General features: G+C 41.6%; 1 protein-coding gene across 1 annotated transcript in view; it reads right to left on the bottom strand.

Moving 5' to 3' along the window:
* LOC126471337 (Down syndrome cell adhesion molecule-like protein Dscam2) overlaps window positions 1-23,027 on the bottom strand; it is a 198,623-nt gene that overhangs the window by 46,129 nt on the left and 129,467 nt on the right. Inside the window, exon 9 of the mRNA XM_050099458.1 lies at window positions 20,645-20,830. Within this exon, the coding sequence (XP_049955415.1) occupies window positions 20,645-20,830 (186 nt within the window). The remainder of the gene's footprint in view (window positions 1-20,644; window positions 20,831-23,027) is intronic.

Below are 23,027 nucleotides of genomic sequence, written 5' to 3'. Positions count from 1 at the left end.
CGGCACTTCGCCATCCAGGAACGTTCTACCACGATAATGTGACCACCAGCAGGTTTCACCAGTGATTTATTGTCCTACCACATGGGGTGCGTCTCTGATGTGCACAGAAAACTCTTGCTGTTGCTACACCAAGTACCAAACTACCCCCCTGCCCCTCCTAACCGCCCCTCATTCACGGGGGGCCCCGATTCCCACCATAATACAGCTGCTCGCTCCTTCCACAGTACTGTCTGCACCTGCCATGCCAGCCTTCCTTTTCATTCCCGAAGTAGACAATTTTAGTATTATGCCTTTCACCTCTGTTCCAGTATACAGCCCTACCTCATGCGCCGTTCACCCATTCATTGCCACGGTACGGACCATGTATGCTGCATCAAAAAAATGTGCGTGATATCTTATGGGACTTAACTGCTAAGGTCATCAGTCCCTAAGCTTACACACTACTTAACCTAAATTATCCTAAGGACAAACACACACACCCATGCCCGAGGGAGGACTCGAACCTCCGCCGGGACCAGCCGCACAGTCCATGACAGCAGCGCCTTAGACCCTGCTGCATCGTGCTTCCATGACTCATCAGGGACATGGCAACCAGCTGTTGTTCAGGACATGTTTGCTAGTAACATGCCCACACCAGTAGTGCCGCGTTACAGGACAGCCTATCCTACCATTGGACAGCAGGCCTTCCAAGATACACCAAAGCCACCCTTGTCCCCACCCCATGGTCATCTGCCGAAGCAACCTCCTTTATACAAGGACAACCCCATTTCATGGTTCATGCCTGTGAAGCACCTTTTTGAGTCACATCAGGTGACCGACGACAACTCTAAATTTCTATGTCACGTCACGCACCTCCACGACCACTCAAGATTTAATTTGTGACCTCCTCCTTTCACCACTGAAGCTGCCAAAATACGGGTTCACCAAGAAGACAATATTGGACTGAATCACCTGCTCGCCACAGGAATTAATAATCAAGATCCTGCACGAGGAACACCTGGAGGACCGCACTCCATCACACCTCTGGCACCACCTTCGTCTACTTGTGAGTGAACAGACGATGACAGACATTACCCTGTGGGTGGTATGGTCTGCCAAGTTACCTACCAACCTGCAGATACACCTGCTACTGCACTCCTTCGAGTCTATCAGCTCTCGCCTTCACATCGCAGATCAGCTGTATGCACTACTGCAACAAAAAGAACCAGCACACCTCTCATCGCTGGTTGGCACTACGCTACCTGTTTACTGGCCATCTGCGGGCAGAGGTAGGGCTCATTCTGCCTCCATTCCATCTAAACCACCAAGCAGTACTCATTCAATTTCTCCTCTTTCCGCACCATATGCCCCAGTTTACATTCTGGAACAGATCAACGAGGACAAACCTCCTCCGCTGTCACAACCACCACCACCGCCACATCCAGCTCATCCATAATGTAGGTACCACAAGATTTTTGGGGATGAGGCCAAGAACTGCAGATTACACTGCCAGCACCCAAATGCCGACTGCAGGATCTAAAAGACGCCGAGTACTGTGGGGAACTTCACAGGCGTCCTCACACATTGCACTCTGTCCACTTGTCCTCTGGTGGTCATTTATACGAGGCCAATATTTCGTTGCAGGTTGTTTTCCTAGTCGACACAGGTACTGACATGTCCATCATACCTACATCATTGGCTCCTCCCATTTTTTCACCAACAAAGCCACTTCTACGTGCTGTCAACGAATCAACATTACAAACTGTCAGTTATGGTGCATCTATCTCTTTCACTATGTTTCCCATGGACTTTTTACATCACCAACGTTGATGAACCAATTCTTGGTATGGATTACAAACTCTCCCTGAACATAGTCCAAGGTTCAGTGCTACTCCACCCTTCTGACACTCAGATACCATGCTCAGGCACTTGTGCTCGTTGTTCCGTGTTTATCGCAACATGTGATTTGGCTTGCGAGTGCTTCACCCTCGCAGACAAAATTGTGACCTGTGTCAATAATCTACTGTCAGAGTATGACACAGCGGTGCAACTCCATTGGCAAAACAATGAGTTGAAACAATGCATTGATCACACTTTCGACGAGCTCATTGTGGCTCGTACCTCGCTGCTGCCACTGCAATCCACAGTTCCTTCATCTGATCTACCTTCATCAGGAGACACCAGCGTGGACACTCATCAGGTTAGTTGAAAAACATTCATTGCGTGTGATGATTCTCGTTCAGTGATCTCTGCACCCAGCACACACCTGCTACGTGCGGTGCCATGTGTTCCAAACAGTGCTCCAAATGACAGTCGCGTGCACCCTCTGAAAGGGCAGAGAAGCCATAGCAAATTATATCTGCACACCATGTGAAAATGTGGAGCTAGAAAGAGGTCAATGGATAAAGTTCATTCATTGAAACTAACAAGGGCATCACAAACATTTGTGGCTGATATGGCTATGAAGACTTTCACGACGGAGTCCTTTCATAAAAAGTTCTCGGTTTACTTGCTGTGTCAAATTTGGATAAAATCTCGAGCTTTCAATGACTACCTCCATCATCTTCATCAGGGGTAAAACTGACTGTTGTGGACCGGTGAGGCTTCCACTTTTATAAGCAGTGGACGGCTTCTCATTGGCTGGATGACGTCATGGTGAAAACAGCGCGTACGGAGGTGGCAATCTCTATGTCCATAGATTTTGTTTGCGCCCTTTATCCAGTGTTGATTGCAGTACCATCCATTGCAACAGGTGAAGAACTGCAAGGAATGTAAGAAGTCTACCTCTGCACTCTTTCTGTATCAACTGTGCGCTTGTACGCATTGCTGAGTGCATCTGTTGAAATTATTTTCACATAGTATAATTTCAACTGCTTCCCTGATGACAGAGTCCCAATAGTTTGAAACGTGAGTAAGTATTCTTGTTTCATTAACAAACTATGCTCATCCACCACTGATTTTTGTAGATACCTGTATTTCAGCTGACGCTGATGTTCCACACAGTGATCGGCAACAGTTCTTATAGACTGGCCCACGTAATTTTTGCCTCACTTGCAAGGAATGTTGTAAATTCCTGGCACTCTCAGGCCGAGATTATCTTTCACAGTTGACAACATTTCCTTAATCTTCCTGGATGGCCAGACGACTGGTCTGATTAACTGCCGGCTCAAGACTCTACCGAACTTGCTGGTCATTGCACCGCAAAATGGTAGCTGTGCAATGTGTTGGCCCTCTTGATCTGTTTGAACAGCATCCGTCCTAGGTTTCTTCACCAAAGTAGATCTGATATCACGTTCAGAATATCCATTTTTTTCTTAATACCATCGTCAGATGGTTAATCTCAGAGCCAAGATGATCCTTGTCTGAAATAGTCCTTGCTCTGTGTACCAAGGTATTCAGCATAGCTCTCTTCTAAGCTAGGTGGTGAAAACTATGTGCATTTAGATATAAATCTGTATGTGTTGGTTTTCTGTACACAGAATGTCCGAGACGTCCATCTGATTTTTTCTCCACCAGCACATCTAAGAAGGGTAACTTCCCATCCTTCTCCAGCTCCACTGTAAATATTATGTTCTGGTGTATACCATTCAAATGATCAACAAACTTCTGCAGTGCCTCATTGCCATATGGCCAGATTAAAAATGTATCTTTAGCATACCTGAAGAAGAAGGATGGACGTAAGGGAGCACTGTTCAATCCTCGTTCTTTGAAATCCTCCATGAAAATGTTAACTATGGCTGGTGACAGTGGCGAACCCATGGCTGTTCCATCAGTCATTTCATAATATTTTCCACTGTACAAAAAATAGGTGGTCGTCAAAGTGTGTCGAAATAACTTCAGTATTTCAGGATAGAAATGAGCAGCCAACAGTTTTAATGTATCTTCCACTGGTACCTCTGTAAACAAAGAGACCACATCTAGGCTGATCATGATGTCATTCGGACCTATTCTCATCTGCTTTATGATGTCAACAAACATTTTTGAGTTATGATGGCTACAGTGGCCGAATATAAGTGCTAATAATTTGGTTAAGTATTTTGCCAACGGATATGTAGGAGACCCAATAGCACTAACAATAGGTCTCAATGGGACACCATCTTTATGGACCTTGGGTAGACTGTATAACCTGGGTGACCTTGGTGCTCTTGGTCATAGATTCTTGACTAGTTCTTCTGGGAGGTCAGAGTTCTTCAGTACCTCCCCTGTCTTCATGCTAAGTGCTGTTGTGGGATCCCGTTTAAGAATCTGGTACGTAGTATCTTCCAATAATAGGGCCACTTTCTTATGATAATTGGTAGCATTGAGGATAATTGTGGCATTCCCTTTGTCGAGTGGTAGCACAACTAACTCTTCATCCTTCCTCAACAATTTCAATGCCAGTTTCTCCACTCTGCTTACATTGGACTTAGGAGGCTTGGCTGTTTCTACAATCGGACTAGTGGCAAGCCTTGCCTCATCTGCTGCCTCTTCAGAAAGGTGCCGAACCGCTTGTTCTACTCCACTGGTAATCTTGGCCACTGGTAGCTTTTGTGGAGCTGGAGAAAAGTTCAGTCCCTTACTGAGAACTGACATGGTGGCGTCACCAATTTCTTTGTCAGAGAAGTTGATAACAGTGCAATGTGTGTCGCTGGACCCAGAAATTCCTTTTCCCCGGTTAAGGCACACAAATTTATCAGCCTGTTTTGCTGTAGTCTTGCTTAAATTAGCTCGATGATGTGCTGCCAAGGTCATGTCTATCCATTCTCAGTCACAAGGTGACAAAACTGCAGACAAAAACAGATGGCTACTATATAAGAAGCAAGCGTAGGCATCCAGTTCATACCTCGTATGGTGTATCCTCTCCCTGATGATCGTATGATTTGTTGTCTACAAAATTCTATTCACTGCAGCAGCTCAGATGTGATGTTTGACAACTGCAAAATTTGGTACAACCTCCTTGTCACGACAATGTTGTAGAAAAGCCAAATTACTCAGCAGCTGTGACTGCTTCAAGCGCAGCTTCTCCAGCCGACGAAAGCTGCACGCTACATCCTCCCCATAGAGTGGTAGCCACGCGATGTGTTGGTCCTCTTGATCTATTTGAACAGCATATTTAGCATAGCTCTCTTCTGAGCTGGGTGGTGAAAACTACATGCATTTAGATATAACTCTGTATGCATCGGTTTTCTGTACACATAATGTCTGAGACGTCCATCTGATTTTCACTCGACTAGCACATCTAAGAAGGGTAGCTTCCAATCTTTCTCCACCTCCACTGTAAACCTTATGTTCTGGTGTGTACCATTCAAATGATCAACAGCCAATGAGAAGTCGTCCACTGCTTATAAAAGCTGAAGCCTCACTGGTCCACGAAAGTCAGTTTTACCCCTGACGAAAATGATGGAGGTAGTCATCGAAAGCTCAGGATTTTATCCAAATTTGATGTGCCAAGTAAACTGAGAACTTTTTATGCATTTTTGGCTGAACTCTTGGTAGGTTCAATGCCTGTGACGATCCAGGTAGGCACAAATGTGACCCAACTCACTGAACATACCAATGAACCAGGTCTTCCTCAAAGATTTATTCTCCATGTGCAGTCAGCACAGGAAAGTTATGTAGCACAAAACATTGCTGGTAATAGCATCTCCCAGTGCGCAAAATATTTATGGCCTGGATATCTTTACCATAGTTGGTTTTTCAATGCTGGATAATGTTAGTCTGATATCAGACACTTTCAAAGCTCTGGATGACTTAATCAGAGAATTTTTTGGGTTATTTGCATCTGGCTTAGGGAAGGTACACTATGTGATCAAAAGGATCTGGACATCTGGCTGAAAATGACTTACAAGTTCATGGTGCCCTCCATCGGTAATGCTGGAATTCGATACGGTGTTGGCCCACCCTTAGCCTTGATGACAGCTTCCACTCTCACAGGCGTATGTTCAATCTGGTGCTGGAAGGTTGCTTGGGGAATGGTAGCCCATTCTTCACGGAATGTTGCACTGAGGAGAGGTATCGATGTAACCATGCCAGTAAAGGCCATGCATTATGAACAGGTTCTCGATCGTGTTGAAAAATGCAATCTCTATCCCCAAATTGCTCTTCAATGGTGGGAAGCAAGAAGGTGCTTGAAACATCAATGTAGGTCTGTGCTGTGATTGTTCCATGCAAAACAATAAGGGGTGCAAGCCCCCTCCATGAGAAACACAACCACACCATAACACCACCACCTCCGAATTTTACTGTTGGCACTCAACGCGTTGACAGATGATGTTCACCGGGCTTTCGCCATACCCACATTCTGCCATTGGAACACCACATTATGTACCATGATTTGTCACTCCCCACAATGTTTTTCCACTGTTCAATTGTCCCATGTTTACGCTCCTTACACCAAACAAGGCATCATTAGGCATTTACCGGCATGATGTGTAGCTTATGAGCAGCTGCTCGACCATGAAATCCAAGTTTTTTCACCTCCCGCCTAACTGTCATAGCACTTGCAGTGGATCCTGATGCAGTTTGGAATTCCTGTGTGATAGTCTGGATAGATGTCTGCCTATTACACATTACGAACTTCTTCAACTGTTGGCGGTCTCTATCAGTCAACAGACGAGGTCTCCCTGTAGGCTTTTGTGTTGTATGTGTCCCTTCACGTTTCCACTTCACTACCACTTCAAAAACAATGGACCTAGGGATCTTTAGGAGTGTGGAAATCTCGCATACAGACATATGACACAAGTGACACCCAATCACCTGACCATGTTCAAAGTCCGTGAGTTCCGCAGAGTGTCCCATTCTGCTGTCTCACAATGTCTAATGACTACTGAGGTCGCTGATATGGAATATATAGCAGTAGGTGGCAGCACAATGGACTTAATATGACAAACGTATGTTTCCGACGGTTGTTTGGATACTTTTGATCACATAGTGTACATTCATTTGAAGCGCATATACAATTGTTCCCCTCAGCTTGGCCATGCTTTATTTATTTTATGGTAGTTTGCCCAGTGCCACACTTGTTTAAGGAGGAAGCAAAGGGTGAACTAGACCGACTGAAGGAGTTAGATGTTATTGAACAAGTAGCTGCTAGTCCACGGGCCATACCACTAGTCATAATTCACAAAAGTAATGGCAGACTAGGCCTCTTAGATGATTTCAAGACCACAGTGAACTTACAGTTAGTTGTGGACTCCTATCCACTGCAACAGCCAGAGGACTTGTTTGCCAGACTGAAAGCTTATACCAGCTTTTCTCACTTAGACTTATCAGATGCTTATCAGCAATTGCCCTTGATGATGAGTCACAAATTTATTTGTGATTAACGTGCCTTTTCATTTATACAAATACAGTCAATTGCCATTAGGAATTACCTGTGTTCAGGCAATATTTCATCATTTCTTGAACAGGTAGTTCTTCTGGATCCTTTTTTGCACCATCTACACTGGTGACAGAGCTTTAGGAGCAAACATTCAATAACACATTCCGAACCTGTGAACTTTTTTCACCATTGTTCAGCAGACAGGTTTAAAATGTAATCTTACATTGAAATAGAAGCCCTAGCAACCTTTTTAGCAATGAAAAGTTCCATGTTTATCTTTATGGCGCAAAATTCATCTTACTTACACAACCATTAACCTTGAATTCCACTTTTGGCCCAAAAGCCATGCTCCCTGAGATAACAGTTCAAAGACTGCAGTGATGTACATTACTGTTAAATCAGTACCATTACCAAATAATGTACCAGCCAACATGTTAATGCTAAAATGTTATCTAGGGTGCCATTGGAGTTAATCCCAATTTTGACTATCAAGGAGTCACTTGCTTTCAATTTGACAAAAAATTCATTCAATTGGTGCAAGATTTCTTGGTCATAGCATCATAGGTCCCCACTTTTACAGTGAATTATCCACTTCAGTCCCCACAATGCTGTATGTTAAACGGGGGTCAGAACAACTGCGCATTATGACTGATCCAACGTTGCTGGCATTCTTCACTGTCTGCCACCACTTGCAGAAAAAGGTCAGGGAATGGTCATGCTGCCACTGCTCTACCCCCACATTCTTCAGTTTCTTCACCAAAGCCGTTAGGGAGTTGCCAGAATGATGCCATTAGCCTGCCAACATGCCTGCACTCAGGGTTGACAGCCACACACCTTGCTGCATGTCTTCAGAACAGCATCCCACCTGCCTGCTGAGCAACACAGCAGGTGGATATGTAGAGAAGCTCCAGTCTTGACCCAAACCTTTGGTTAAAAAGACCCAGGTTAGCAGGAAAAGATTATCTCACAAATTCATGAGGAGCACCTCTTCACTGCTGAGTCAGAATAGGACTTGGAGACACGATCAAAATCAGCTCAGGCCCCAAATGACCAGGACTTGCATGCTGAATCCACTGCTGACTCTTGGGCTTCAGCAGCTGTCACCTTTATCATCAGCAGTCCTGCAGCCACCTCTGCTAGCCTGTTACAAGTCCTGGCCAAGACCACTCACAGCCTCTACACAGCCACTGCTGTCTCACGTCTCACCAGAAGCATCATCACTCTTGGGCACTTGTGAAGGTTGACATCACACTGCCTGTATACAGACATTATTTGAATACATAAATAATTAAAAAAACTTTTATTTGTAAATAAATTATTTACAGATAAAGGGGCATTGTGATCTCTTTGCATATGAGTAATTACTTGTTATTCATTAATAATTGCTTAATAATGAACAACAAGAGATTGCAAACATATTTTCTATGTTTATTTCTCAATCAACACTGATTCATATACAACCAGTGTTTGTTCCTGAGGAACAGTGAGCTTTCTGTTTCAGAAATACTTAACTGATGTTCATTGTAAGTGTTAGAGAAATGTCCCTACAGTGACACTGTAATTATCACAGGTCACAGTATCCAATACCCAGCACACTTTTGAAGCACTGAACATACACTAAAGTTGTGCACCTCAAGCGAAAGCTAATCACTTTTATCAGAACCCTGATGAAAATGGAGAATACATAGCATTATCTGGAGTGTGTCACAAAACTATACACAAATATAATGCTTTATAGAATGCTGCTGGATCTCCAAAGTTATTTAAAATAACTGAAAGTAGGACTAACTCTGATTAGGCCTGGTGTTGAATGGCAGAATACTTTTTAGAATGCAGTGAAACAAAATTATTTGATATAGAATAAGTGATCCAGTTACATAGGTTTGAAAAATTTCATAAGAGACACTGAGTTCAAATACATGAAAGAGTTTGTAACTTGTTTGACAGCTATTGCTGAAGTACTGGATATACAAAAAGGTGAGAAAAAAGTATTATGGACTTTTAGTTACATGCTTGACAGCTGTACTAAAAATGATGCAAAAATTGGAAGATAGTCCCTTAAATATTGCAGCACATTGGCAACTTCCTACTGAGAAAGTGTTGAGAGACAATTTGAAGATTGTTTTGCCTTTATGCGCTAAGGGAAGAACATGCAGCTAATGCAGTACTGCCTTACCAGCATGTGCATGGTCCATCTGCATTGCTTTCTATGATCAAGGGAGACTTAACAACAAATCACAGGTATACAGTAGTCACAAAAATGTCACAGAAATTGTGTGTCGAGTCTGAAAACGAAGTTGTGACAGGAAAACAAAATGTACATTTTTTATTCTGAATTAGATTTTGTAGGTGAAACTGACAAGAAACCATAACAAAGTTCTTTACAAAAACTAGAGCAGTGTTGATGAGTTTTCAAGAGAAGATAGTGATCTTAATGTCTTAGATTGTTATCCTGAAATGAAGGAGATTTTTTAGAAAATATAACATGCCATTGCCTTCTTCAACATCTGTATAATATGTTTCTTGATGTGGCACAATGGGAAATCATCCAAAGCCAAATAAACTGCCTGATGAAATATTTGAAAAACAAATTGTTCTGAAAAGTAACATAAAAGAAGCATCAAGTTCATCTGTGTTATAAATGACAGAGAACTAGAGCAATTAATATTCATGGATTTGAAAATTACCTTTTATTCACAAATAACAAACAAATACTTTCAGTCAAGCAAATTAACACTCACCTGAATAAATATTTTTATTTGTTATTTATGAAAAATGAATATTAATTTTTATCTGTATTTGTTATTCAGAAAAAAATTGCCCAATTCTGTCTGCTGTGTCGATACCACTAGATCTGTTGTCTGCTATATCTCTTCTGTGAAAAATGCAAGTGCAGACACAATTGAGTCACTACCAGTCTTAATGATGCTGCAATCTACAACAGGCTGCCCCAGTCATGCTTATATGCCTTCAATCTTGCCTGCCTTTAGTCATCGATCTTGGACTTTTACATGCTGTTATTTTGGACTTCTGCTTTGGATTGCGATTTGGACTTAGTTTTCAAGCAGCTGACTTGTTTGCTAGTTATTGTGTGCTCCCAAGTGGATGGTCTAATTTTGTTTATTCTCCTAGCAGAGACTAGTCCTATGCTATTGTCACTGTGCATTTATTGAGTTCAATAAATTTGGACTGCAATGATGTAACAATTAATATAGTCCAAGCTTATGTTTTTGTGTATGCTTGCTTTAAAGTGTAAGAAATCTGAAGTCTGTGACTGATCACATGCAGAGTAAAAGTTTTTGTAATAACCAGTCACAGCATCAGTCTTGATTCTTCCTCATATAGTGTCACAGAGACATTTTCACCAATATGTTAACCCTGTGTAATTTTATGCTCTTATTCCCATTTTACAAACAAAGGAATCAAAAATAGTGCACAGTCTTTAATCTGGATTTGCTTCTCCCATTATAACTTCATCTCTCAAGTAAATTTTTGCCTCCTTTATTTAAATAAACATGTACCTCAAAAGTTATATGCTACAGTAAGCTCTCATTCACATCATGGGGCAGAATCTTCATGTAGGCATTCTTGCTGCAGGCAGTCATATCAGTCTGTATCACACTCACGGCATGCATTCTGTTATTAAATTAACTGATCCCAGGTATGTCTTATTCATGAGGTAAAAGTTTAAACACCAAAATGTGAAAGGTGCTGAAAACTGACACACAGTTTACACAGGTACTGATAAAAGCGAAGTGAACTTTGTGCCTAATTTTGATATAAAGTTAGAGACTGAAGTAAGGCTCACACATATCATCACCAATTTCTCATGATAATTACAGTAATCATGTGTAAAATACTTCTATCCATGTAAGAATTGGATAGGAAAAATAGTAAATTCATTACTCATATTAGATACGATTTAAAAAACCAAAGAACTTGAAAGTGGCTCAGAGGGTAGAATACCAGTCAGAGATCAATAGAAACATGTCATACACAAGCCTGAAAGAGAGGAGTAAGCATATGGTAAAATACAGATGAGGAAGGAAGACAAAATAACCAAATAAATAGAAAGAAAAATGGAAATAGATGATAAAAGAATGAATATGAACACCGAAAAAATTGGCATACATCAAGGCTATGAGCACAGTGGGAACCAAGTGCATGCCATGGAATGATTTCTCATTGCCAAGATTTTGAGGAAGTTATATTAAGAGGGAGAATCATGGCAACCATTGTGGCAAAATAAGCACCAAGGTATGACTAGTGTCTTGCACTAGATGCTTTGCATTAGAGTAATGCATTTTGCCAGCATAAATTTTCTGTTGTACCAATTCATCAAATTTTAGTCAAGCTTGGTGAGCAGATTTTCTTTGTCTATATTACATAAATTTTCACTTTAAAAATCATTTTTAGAGCAAATAGAAATGACTTTAGGATGGCCTTGAATAAATTGCAAATGCCAAAACTTACAATCAGTAATGCTCACAGTGATGTGGATGTGATACAACTGCTTTCAATGTAACACAGTGTAGCCATTACAGCACACTGATTATATTATAACTCAGCCCTTCCACTTTATTACACTGCTTCTGTAACTTTTAGTTGGGCCAGCTTTTGAGGTGGTGCCACTGTGCTGTGGCACCATTTGCATGAAAAACAGAGAAATCTATATGAACTGTGCATAAAACATTGTTTCGGAGTTTTTATTTTCTGATTTGAATAGGTGTGTTTTGCCACGTGTGCTCTCGTGGTAGTCTTCTGAAGCTTGGACCATACAGCAGATTGGCACCATCTGCCCTCATAAACACTGTGTGAAAGGCTTGGCCATCGGTTTCTACACACTTCTTACGGTGGAGATGGAACCACAGCTGGTCTGACTCAAAGCTTTATGTTCCTTCTGTCAGAAATCAGTTAAGCGCAGAATCTATAGAAGCACAATCTGTCATCTAGCAGTCACATTAGAATACATCAGGGCACAAATTTCTTGTAAGCCAGTACACAATCTTTCTGCAAGTTAATGCTAATGCATTCCTAAACACAAATTAATGCTTAATTAAATTGAATACAGAAATAATACACTTAAATATCACATAAATAGCTACATATAATTTGAATATAATTATGCCCTTAGATTTTGAAACTAACAGGCATTATTTCAGTATTGATATATTTCACAATAGTGGTTGTATTGCTACAGAACAAAAAAACTAACGTATTCACCACCTGTTGAGAATCTGTTTTCCAAACAACACTGTTGTATTTATGTTTATACTCGTTTGTGTAATGCAGTTCTGTACAAATACATTGTAGTTATTGTGAGGTCAGGTAATTGACCATATATAGCTGTGTGCATGGTGTTATCTGTAAGAGAAAATTCAGCTGACTGTGAAATTAACAAACATGGACGAAAAAAATGAATTATTAAAAATGCCATTTAGTGACAGGACTCACAATGAAAAAATTCAGATAAAAAACACTATGTAGGCCACTCTCGTATCTGAATCTGCAGCAGCAAACAAAAAAATCAATGCCATAAGTTCAATCCAGAAATTTTACAAAAGAACAAATGGATTTGTGGCTGTGAAGAAAGCAACACTTTGTTTTCCTTGTGTGTTATTTGGGGGAGATGTTCATTGGCATAGGACCAGTATAACTGATATTGGGCATATATGGTCTAAAATGAAAGTATATGAAATGTCAAGGCCTTACATGAATATTGTGCTTAGTCTTTCATTTCTAGGCAAAACCAACATTCAGCAGAAATTAGATTTGCAATATCGACAAACAATTGACAGCTGTGACAAATGAGTAGAAAAGAATATATATACATTGAATTTAATTGTAAATGGTATATGGTTCTGCAGTGGTTGGTTGGTTTAAAGGTGGGAGAAGGGACCAAACTACGAGGTCATTGGTCCCTTGTTCCTAATAAAACAATGCCACAAGTGTGAGAATAAAATGGATGAAACACATAACACAAAACGGAAAGAAAGGAAAAGCCACAAGAATGAAGGGAAGGCAACAAACACTAAAAGGAACAAAATAGGACAAGAAAACAACAGAGAGACACTGAAAACAGAAGAGAATAAAAATGAAAGCAGATTACAGTGACTGGCCAACCATGAGAACAAAAAGGGAAAGACAGCCACTCTGCAACACATTAAAACCTCCACCCTAAGAGCACTAGGATGGAGGAAACAGAGGGGCAAAGGACGTGCACTAAAACCTACATAGAAGTATAAAACCCACTCTCACAGATAAAACGGACAACTAAAGCTGCTGTGGAGGCATTTTCACCCAACACTGAAGGCAGGGTGCTGGGAAAGTTAAAAGTCTGCCACAGAGTGGCTAAAAGTGGGCAGTCCAGCAAGAGGTAGACGACTGTCATTTGGGAGCCACAGCGACACTGAGGTGGGTCCTCACGACGGAGTAGGTAACCATGCATTAGCCACATATGGCCAATGCGGCACCGGCAGAGGACAACTGATTCCCTGCGAGAGGCCTGCATGGTTTCCGTGTCTCCTGTTTGGTCAGCATGTCAGCAAGTTCGTTGCCAAGGATTCTGACATGTCCTGGGGTCCACAAAAACACCAAGGGCATAGATGGACTCCTTAATGGATGCTACCAGGGTGGCAAGGGTAACACTGGTCGATAGCTTGTAGGTTTCTCAATGAGTCAGTACAGAGGAGAAGTGACTCGCCAGAGCATGAGCAATTGTACTCAAGAGCACGAGATATGGCTGCCAGCTCTGCAGTGAAAACACTGCAGCCATTTGGCTAGGAGTGCTGCATAATATACCCTCCATGAACATATGCGAATCCTAAGTGATCATCAGCCATTGAGCCGTCAGTGTAAACCACTTCAGAGCCCCCGGAACACGTCAAGAATCGAGAGGAAGTGACAGTGGAGAGTGGTGGGGTTAACGGAGTCCTTAGGGCCATGCATAAGGTCCAGATATAGCTGCGCCAGAGGTGTACACCATGGAGGCATACGTGAACGGACTGCAACTAGAGGTGGTCAAGGGAATGACTCCAGTTCAGAGAGAAGGGACTGCATGCGAACCACAATCGTTAGCACTTATCCAGGCCACTGATGCGGAAGGTAGACTGCTGTGGGCAGGAAAAGGAGATGATTATTCGGATGCTCAGGGGAACTATGAATGTGTGCTGCATAACTGGTGAGAAGTTGCGTATGTCTGATCTGTAGTGGAGGGCCACCAGCCTCCACCAGTACGCTCATCAATGGACTCATCCTAAAAGCTCCTGTCGCTAATCGAACCTCACAGTGGTGCACATGGTCGAGTAAATGCAATGCTGAAGGCGCTGCTGAACCAGAAACCACACTCCCACAGTCAATTCAGGTTGGACAAGGGCTCTGTAGAGCTGCAGCAGCGTGCAGCGATCTGCACCCCAATTGGTGTTGCTCAAGCAACAGGGGGCATTGAGGTGCTGCCAGCAATTCTGCTTAAGCTGACAAAGATGAGGGAGACAAGTCAATTGAGTGTCGAAAACCAGTCCTAGGAATTGATATGTCTCCACTACAGTGAGTGGATCGCCATTAAGGTAAAATGTGGGTTCTGGATGAATGGTATGATTCTGACAGAAGTGCATGACACACGACTGTCAATCTCGTCCTTCCCCCGTACCTCCGGAACTGTGTGTCTTGCAGTAATACAACTCTGTAGGTACATTCGACAGCATATGTGCATACTGTCTGCTAAATGTGTGCGAAAAGAGTAAGCAGTAAAGAAGCAATAAATTTAAGACAGTAAGTGATATGTGTACCAAGTTTAGTAGAAGTCGGTCCAGTGGTTTCGGACGAGATCCTGAATATATATACACACAATACTGTTTGGAATAAGAGGAACACCGAGACCGAGAGATGTCATCACACTGAACTTTATTCTTCCAATTAGGGACATGGCTTTACACAAATGATTAGTATTAAAAAATTGTACATGCACTGTGAGAATAGGAATTCAGTATGGAGTAGCGTGCTGCAGTGAGAGCCACTAGATGCCGCGGCACGGAATCAAAGAGCTCCTGAACATGCTGGTTTGGAATACTCTGCCTCGCGGTTTGTAGGCGCGTCCACAGAGCATCTACTGTGGTTGCAGGACGATCTGAATGAACTAGTTGCCGCACGGCCGCATGCGTATGGCAATTTAATCTCAGTGTAGACAAGTGTAATTTGCTGCGAATACATAGAAAGAAAGATCCCTTCTCATTTAGCTACAATATAGCAGGTCAGCAACTGGAAGCAGTTAATTCCATAAATTATCTGGGAGTACGCATTAGGGGTGATTTAAAATGGAATGATCATATAAAGTTGATCGTCGGTAAAGCAGATGCCAGACTGAGATTCATTGGAAGAATCCTAAGGAAATGCAATCCGAAAACAAAGGAAGTAGGTTACAGTACGCTTGTTCGCCCACTGCTTGAATACTGCTCAGCAGTGTGGGATCCGTACCAGATAGGGTTGATAGAAGAGATAGAGAAGATCCAACGGAGAGCAGCGCGCTTCGTTACAGGATCATTTAGTAATTGCGAAAGCGTTACGGAGATGATAGATAAACTCCAGTGGAAGACTCTGCAGGAGAGACGCTCAGTAGCTCGGTACGGGCTTTTGTTAAAGTTTCGAGAACATACCTTCACCGGAGAGTCAAGCAGTATATTGCTCCCTCCTACGTATATCTCGCGAAGAGACCATGAGGATAAAATCAGAAAGATTAGAGCGTACACAGAGGCATACCGACAATCCTTCTTTCCACGAACAATACGAGACTGGAATAGAAGGGAGAACCGATAGAGGTACTCAGGGTACCCTCCGCCACACACCGTCAGGTGGCTTGCGGAGTATGGATGTAGATGTAGATGTAGATGTAGACTTTGTGGCTGAAAACTGGAAGCCGTGGGCTAGAGCCCGTGACTGCGCCTTGTGGATGGCTCGCTGGAGATGCCACTCAGCAACAACAGTACTGGAGCAGCAGTATGAAATGCAGGAGTCATCTGCATACAGAGAAGCTGAGGCGGAGGGCTCAACAGCTGCTGCTAGATCGTTAATGGCCACTAAAAATAGAGATACACTAAATACAGAGCTCTGCGGGACTCCATTCTCCTGGATATGGATGGAACTATGGGAGTCACCAACTTGGACACCGAAAGTACGGAGCACCAGGAAGTTTTGGATAAAAATCGGGAGTGGTCCCCGGAGACCCCACTCATACAATGTGGCAAGCATATGGTGTTGCCAAGTCATGTCGTATGCTTTACGTAAGTCGAAAAAGACGGCAATCAGATGTTGCCGTCTGGAGAAGGCTGTTCGGATGGCAGACTCGATGGACACAAGATTATCAGTGGTGCAGCGACCCTGGCGGAAGCTGCCCTGAGATGGAACCGGCAAGCCACGTGACTCCAGGACCCAACCCAACCGCCGACATACTATACGTTCCAGCAGCTTACAAAGAACATTGGTGAGGCTGATGGGCCGATAGCTATCCACTTCAAGCGGGTTTTTACCGGGTTTGAGCACCTGAATGATGGTGCTCTCCCACCATTGCGATGGAAAGATGCCATTGCACCAGATCAAGTTGAAGATGACGAGAAGCTGTTGCTTTTAGTCACATGAGAGATGTTTAATCATCTGGCTGTGGATGCAAGGGCACTGAGGAGCTCCCACACTGTAAATGAGGCATTATAGGATTCACTGCAGCGTGTAGTGAAGGAGAGGACGTTTCCTTCCAGCAGCTGTTTGAGTGTGTGAAAGGCTGGGGGGTAATTCACCGACACAGAGGCTCGAGCGAAGTGCTCAGCAACATACAAGGTACCGGGGCAAATAAGATCCACTGCCATCCTTAGCCTGATGTTCCTCCCATGGTGTGGCCAGGAAGGGGAACAATTTGGGGTCATACTTTTGTGCATTGAATTGAGCTCAAGATTGCTTAGAGACCGCTGGTGTTTTACCACCAGCAAGAGATGATGGACTACACTTTATCGTGTGTCATCCACCCTGATGCCACCCACTCCGACCAGGGTTCCTCCCCACGGGCGCCACCCAGCCGCAGCAAAGGCCACCTGGCAGGATGGCCATTGCAAGGAGTCCTGATGCTCCTGGGGGATAGGCACCTACTCCTTGGCATATGTGGGGAGTTAATGGCACAGGCATCAGCAGAGCGATCCCTGTGTGGTCAGGGGGCTACAACCAAAAGGGTTCATGGTGGCCCCACCACAACGGACTGGCTACAATGCTGGATATCAGGTGCAAAGATGTCCATGGTCATCTTTGATGCAGAAATCAACACTGCATAGTGCATGGTGGAAAACACACCTAGGAAGGTGTCCTTGCCCAAGAGAAGGAGAATGGGCAGGACTGCAATGCAACGACGAGAAAGTGGACTAAAGATCTCAATGCACGATGGACATGATGCACCTTCTGCAGTGCCCTTCCCCAATTGGCTCACTCTTCAGGAAAATTTTGAAGAATGGAGGTCAAACCCTATAGGGGACTATCGCATAAAGGCCAAAATGTGTGAAACTCCTTTTAATCACCTCATATGACAGGCAGGAATACCTCAGACCTATTGTAGCCCCCGGACCCACAAGGAGGGTGGTTCTGTGGTGCTTTGGAACTAGCTCTCTAGGGCCCACGACGAATCTGATGCCTCTTAAAATAATGGGGGTTTTTATGAGCTAATTCAGTTCAGCACAGAATTGGATAAAGACCTCCAGTTTGTCTCAGTCACGCATCAGTGTTCAAAGGCATTTCCAAGACTGTTCTGAATAAACTACTGCAGTGCATTTTACAAGAGTACCATGATGAAGTTTGTAAGGAAATAAAACATGCCAATTAGTTTGCAATAATTGTGGATGAAACCACAGACGTGTCTTGTGAATTTGAAATGGTTATTGTTTTGCGTTATGTTTTTGAGGGAAAAGCCGTTGAAAGGTTTTTGAACATTGTTAATCCAGAAAGTCAGAATGCTCATACTATAACTGAGAGTAGTCTGAAAGAAAGGGAACCATTAATAGGTGATGATCAATCAAAACTAATAGCTCAGAGTTATGACAGTGCAAACATTATGAGTGGAAAGTCAAATGGAATTCAGAAATTAATTTAAGACAAATACCCAAATGCACATCAGTTCAACCCTATTATGTCTATGTCAGCTTCTGTTAATCGCAAAGCCCACATCTTTTTTGCACATCTTTCAGGTATTTCTTCTTTCATTTCTAACCCACCACAGGCATCTAAAAGTGTTGCACACATTATTCAAATAAGCTTGCCCCATGTGTGTGTCACGAGATGGAATTACCATTTGCAAGTAGTAAAACAGGGAAAATCTTATTACTGTTATGGAAGACACTGAAGCAAGTGAGAGCATAAAACTATCTTCTGCTACTGAAAAAGCTGGTTCATACAAATGAAGACTGCAAGATAATGAATTCATTTTCTGGCTATCATTTTTCTATAAGATAATGCCTCATGCAGACATAGTTTTTAATGAGCTTCAGAAGAAGATAACCGAACTGACCAAAGCAAAACAAGACATCCAGAACTTTCAAGCGATAATGCAAAACATCAGAGATGACATTTACTCCATCCTTAACGACATTAGTTTTGAAAATGACAAAACGATGCCTGCCAAGAAGCCACAGATTCTTGATGGGCGTAAAAAAAGAGATAGTTTGGAAGTGTTTGATGCCATCCTTTCTGAAATAAAATTACATTTTCATTTTAAGTTCACTGGATACCTCAATGCAGCCAACTTATTTCATGTAAATCAGTTTGAAAAATATAACACAAATTTTGCAGGCAAATACCCTGAAATTACAGACACACATACATACCTGGAAAAAAGAAAGTTGAAGGGTGAGCTTCAAGTCTTTTATGCTAGGCCTGAGTTGTGAGCAGTTTCTGGTGCAGTTCCATTTCTTACACTGATTCTAGAGAACAAACTTTGTGCCACATTTGATGAGACTAGTTTTGAAACTGCTAATCACAATGCCTATCTTGATATCAGAAGCTGAGCGGTGCTTTTCAATGCTCAAGACAATTAAAACATTCCTATGAAACACCATGAAAGAAGAACAACTGAGTGCATTAGGGATGGTATCCTGTGAAAAGTCATTCATGCGTAAAATTGAAGATTTCAATTTTAGAGTGACAGATTTATTTGCTAACATGAAGAAGTGATGAATGGATTTCCAATACCATTCTTGCTAATTATTTTGAAGCCATCTTCCCAAAGTCATGGAGTTGCTGCTTTTGGTGAGGACAATGCTTTTAGTTTAAAATGTTCGTAATTTTATTAAATTTCATATCCAAAATTCAGACTATAAGTTGTAGCAGACACTTTTCTGGCAGTTGGCTGTGAACACAAAACGAACAAGGAGTGATGGATGTAAAGGGGAGATGAGCAAAGTGGGGTCACAAGCCTCGTCTCCCTCTCACAGAGATGGCAGCCTACATCCATGTTCTGTGCTCCTGGGAAGGCAGAACCAATGTAATAATGGACATATTGATCATTGATTCTGTCTTGTGTTGTGAGAGTCGTATTCAAACTCTCTGACAGAGCAAGATTGCCCTCTGCACTCATTTCAAAATAAGAAATGGGAACAACCAGCAAGCACAACTCAGAGCAAAGTGGAGCATATAAATCATTCGGTAATGGCTAAAGCACAATAATTAGCTGAGGTTGGCAGTGTCATTAATGTGGTGGTTCAGGCCCAATCTCCAGTGGTATCCATAAGCAACCATACATCAAAACACCTCCCACTTACGACTGCCACATAAAAGACACCGCACATACTCTGTGAGCAGTAAAAAAGTGTGCTGTGCACACGCATCCATTTGTGTGTGCTAGAGAGATTTTCAGCATTAGTGTTATGTTTTATATCTCATGCAAAAAAGATGGCTAAAGCAGCCCCCCCCCCCCCCCTCTCTCTCTCTCTCTCTCTCTCTCTATCTATCTATCTATCTCTGTTATACAAAGCTTTGCTATCATGTTCTCCAGGAACATATCAAACTCTTACCGTGCGTAAGAAGGATGCTATTGTAATAAGTGTGTATTTCTGTTTCCCTATACATTTTGTTTGATACAATATCTTATGAAATATATGAATCACTACCAAAATTCTTTAATATTTTCAACGCTACCATACTATTATTATTATTATTATTATTATTTGCACTGTCAGCGGAATGCCTCAGCAGCAGCCACTGCTTTTAGTATCATACTCAAGGATATAAACACAAGGGAAGTATTGTCAATGTATTCATATATTCCACTCCTTAGAAAATGAGAAATGTTTCAAATGATGACTTTACAAGAATAAACATAAATAGCACAGCATGACAGTTTACCTGAGCCTTGAGTGCGTGTCATGATTGTGGGTGTAGGTGAACTTTGCCCCAGTTGGTTGAAGGTCTGCAGATACAAATAATATCTGGTTCCACATTGGAGATTACTCAATAAATAACTCAGATCATCTGCTGTTAATACTATTTTTTCCCATTCTCCAAATTCCCTTTTGAAATGTAAAGAAAACCCTACAGAGGAAAAATTCACATACATTTGGTAATGGTACTTTTAGGCATGTAGGTAAATACATTTTTAAGACTGTCTACACATGTTTAAATGAATATATAGCATTTCAAAATGTTAAGAGCATTCATAAAAGAAGGAGCAATCAGATGAAATGAATCAAATGGAAAAAAGTAATTAAACTGTTTATTAGTTCAAAAGTAATTGCCATAAGTAATTAATATATTTAATCCACTGTGGGACATGGTCTTGTAGCTCTCAAAAGCTTTTGATAGAGTAAATCAAGACATGCTCTTATCAAAAATAGCGATGGTGGTGTCACTGGAGAACTCACACAATTACCGGAAACATTTTTAAAAGGTAGACAATAGTGTACAGAAATTATATAGGATAATGGTTAAATATTGGAAAGGAGATGGTCAAGAATATGAGATATACATTTTGGTGTTCCTCAGGGCTCTACTTTAGGTCCATTGCTACTTATGTGTTATGCAAAAGATTTCTCCAAGTTCTATAGATAACAAGCACTTGATCAGTATGTATGCTGATGACACACCTGGTGGCTGTTGTGCAACCAGTGAGCTGAGCCCAATAGAAGAGGTCCAAAACTTCGCTGAAAGAGCCGGAGCCCACTTTGAAAGAGACTACTTAAAAGTAGACACAGAAAAAAATAAACATTATTTACTTTAAAACGAGTGGTCCCAATAGGTAAAATATGTTGATTGATGAAGATCGGTCAAAAATCTGTTTGGAATGCAAATTTTTGGGTTTATACATAGAGGACCAATTTTCACAAAAGTAGCAGGTTGACCAGTCTGAAAAAAAATCCAATCTATAGGTGTTTAAGAGACTATTACCATACCTTAACTCTGAAAACCTAAGCACTGAATATTTCAGAATAGTATACCCTTTCTTGTCTTATGGAATAGTACAGTGGGGTGGCACTTGCCACACCAAAAAAAAGGATTTTCATATTGCAGAAGAGGGCCTTGAAGATCATAGCAAAAGTAGGTTTATGCATGATTTTTCCTGGTTTTATTCAGTAGATTCAATATTTGAACAGCTTATGCCATGTAACTGATGAGGAGACACTGAATGGGGAGAAAAGAAATTGGTGTCACAACTTGACTACAAGAAGGAATCAGTTGATAGGATACATTCTGAGACATTAAGAATCACTGATTTAGTACTGGAGGGAAATGTACATGGAAAGAAGGGGGCGAGGGGGAGAGGCTTCAAATTATAGAGGGAGACCAATAGATGAATACAATAAACAGATTTAGAAGACTTTAAGTTGCAGTAGTTATTCGGAGATGATGAAGCTAGCACAGGATAGAGTAAGTAGCATGAAGAGCTGCATCAAACCAGTCTTTGGATTAAAGACCACAACAACAACAATGCCATGTATATGCTAGACACCGTTACACTAGTGAAAGATGATACTATGTTCACCAAGAGGAAAATGAAATTCACTACCATGATTATGAAATTCACTACCATGATACAAGGCACAAGAAAGACTTTCATATGGTTAAAAGAAGATTAACTTTCACAGCAAAAAGCCCCTATGATGAAGGAGTTGTCTTTCATAATTCATTACCAAATGAAGCTAATATGTTGACAGGGATGCTTTCATAAAGTGACTATAGCAGTGGCTTAACAAAAATTGCCCGTATGATTTGGATTTAACATGAATAATAATATAAGAAACGATACTGTATTAGAAACAAGTTTAGTAACTGTAGAATATTGTAAAATATTTGTAATTTGCAATTGTAAGAAGTTTATACATTTTTAACAATATAATGCATTTAAAATTATGTGTTACCAGCAGATAATAAATAAATAAAAGATGGTAAATGCCTTCATGGAAAAATTTTTGCAGTTGCCAAGGAACCTTGACTGTACATAGGCATCCACCTCTTCACTCAAAGCAAATGGATGCCTACAAATGTCTTTCTTCAGGGCTGAAAAATATGGGTATCACATGGGTGAGATTGGGACAATATGAAGGATGTGCAAGGGCTTCCTAGAGGAACTGACGCAGTGTAGTTGAAACAACAAGAATGCCAGTTTCAAGAAAGTCATGATAACCTTTTTCTTTGACTGCAAGAGCCCACTGCTTGTTGAGTTTCTGAAACATAGCGCCACAATTAATACACAGCAGTACATGGACACTTTGCAAACCTTAAAGCACACCAT

This window comes from Schistocerca serialis, chromosome 3 (genome assembly GCF_023864345.2).
Source record: "Schistocerca serialis cubense isolate TAMUIC-IGC-003099 chromosome 3, iqSchSeri2.2, whole genome shotgun sequence".
NCBI classification, from domain to species: domain Eukaryota; kingdom Metazoa; phylum Arthropoda; class Insecta; order Orthoptera; family Acrididae; genus Schistocerca; species Schistocerca serialis.
This window is presented reverse-complemented; position numbering and strand designations above follow the sequence as displayed.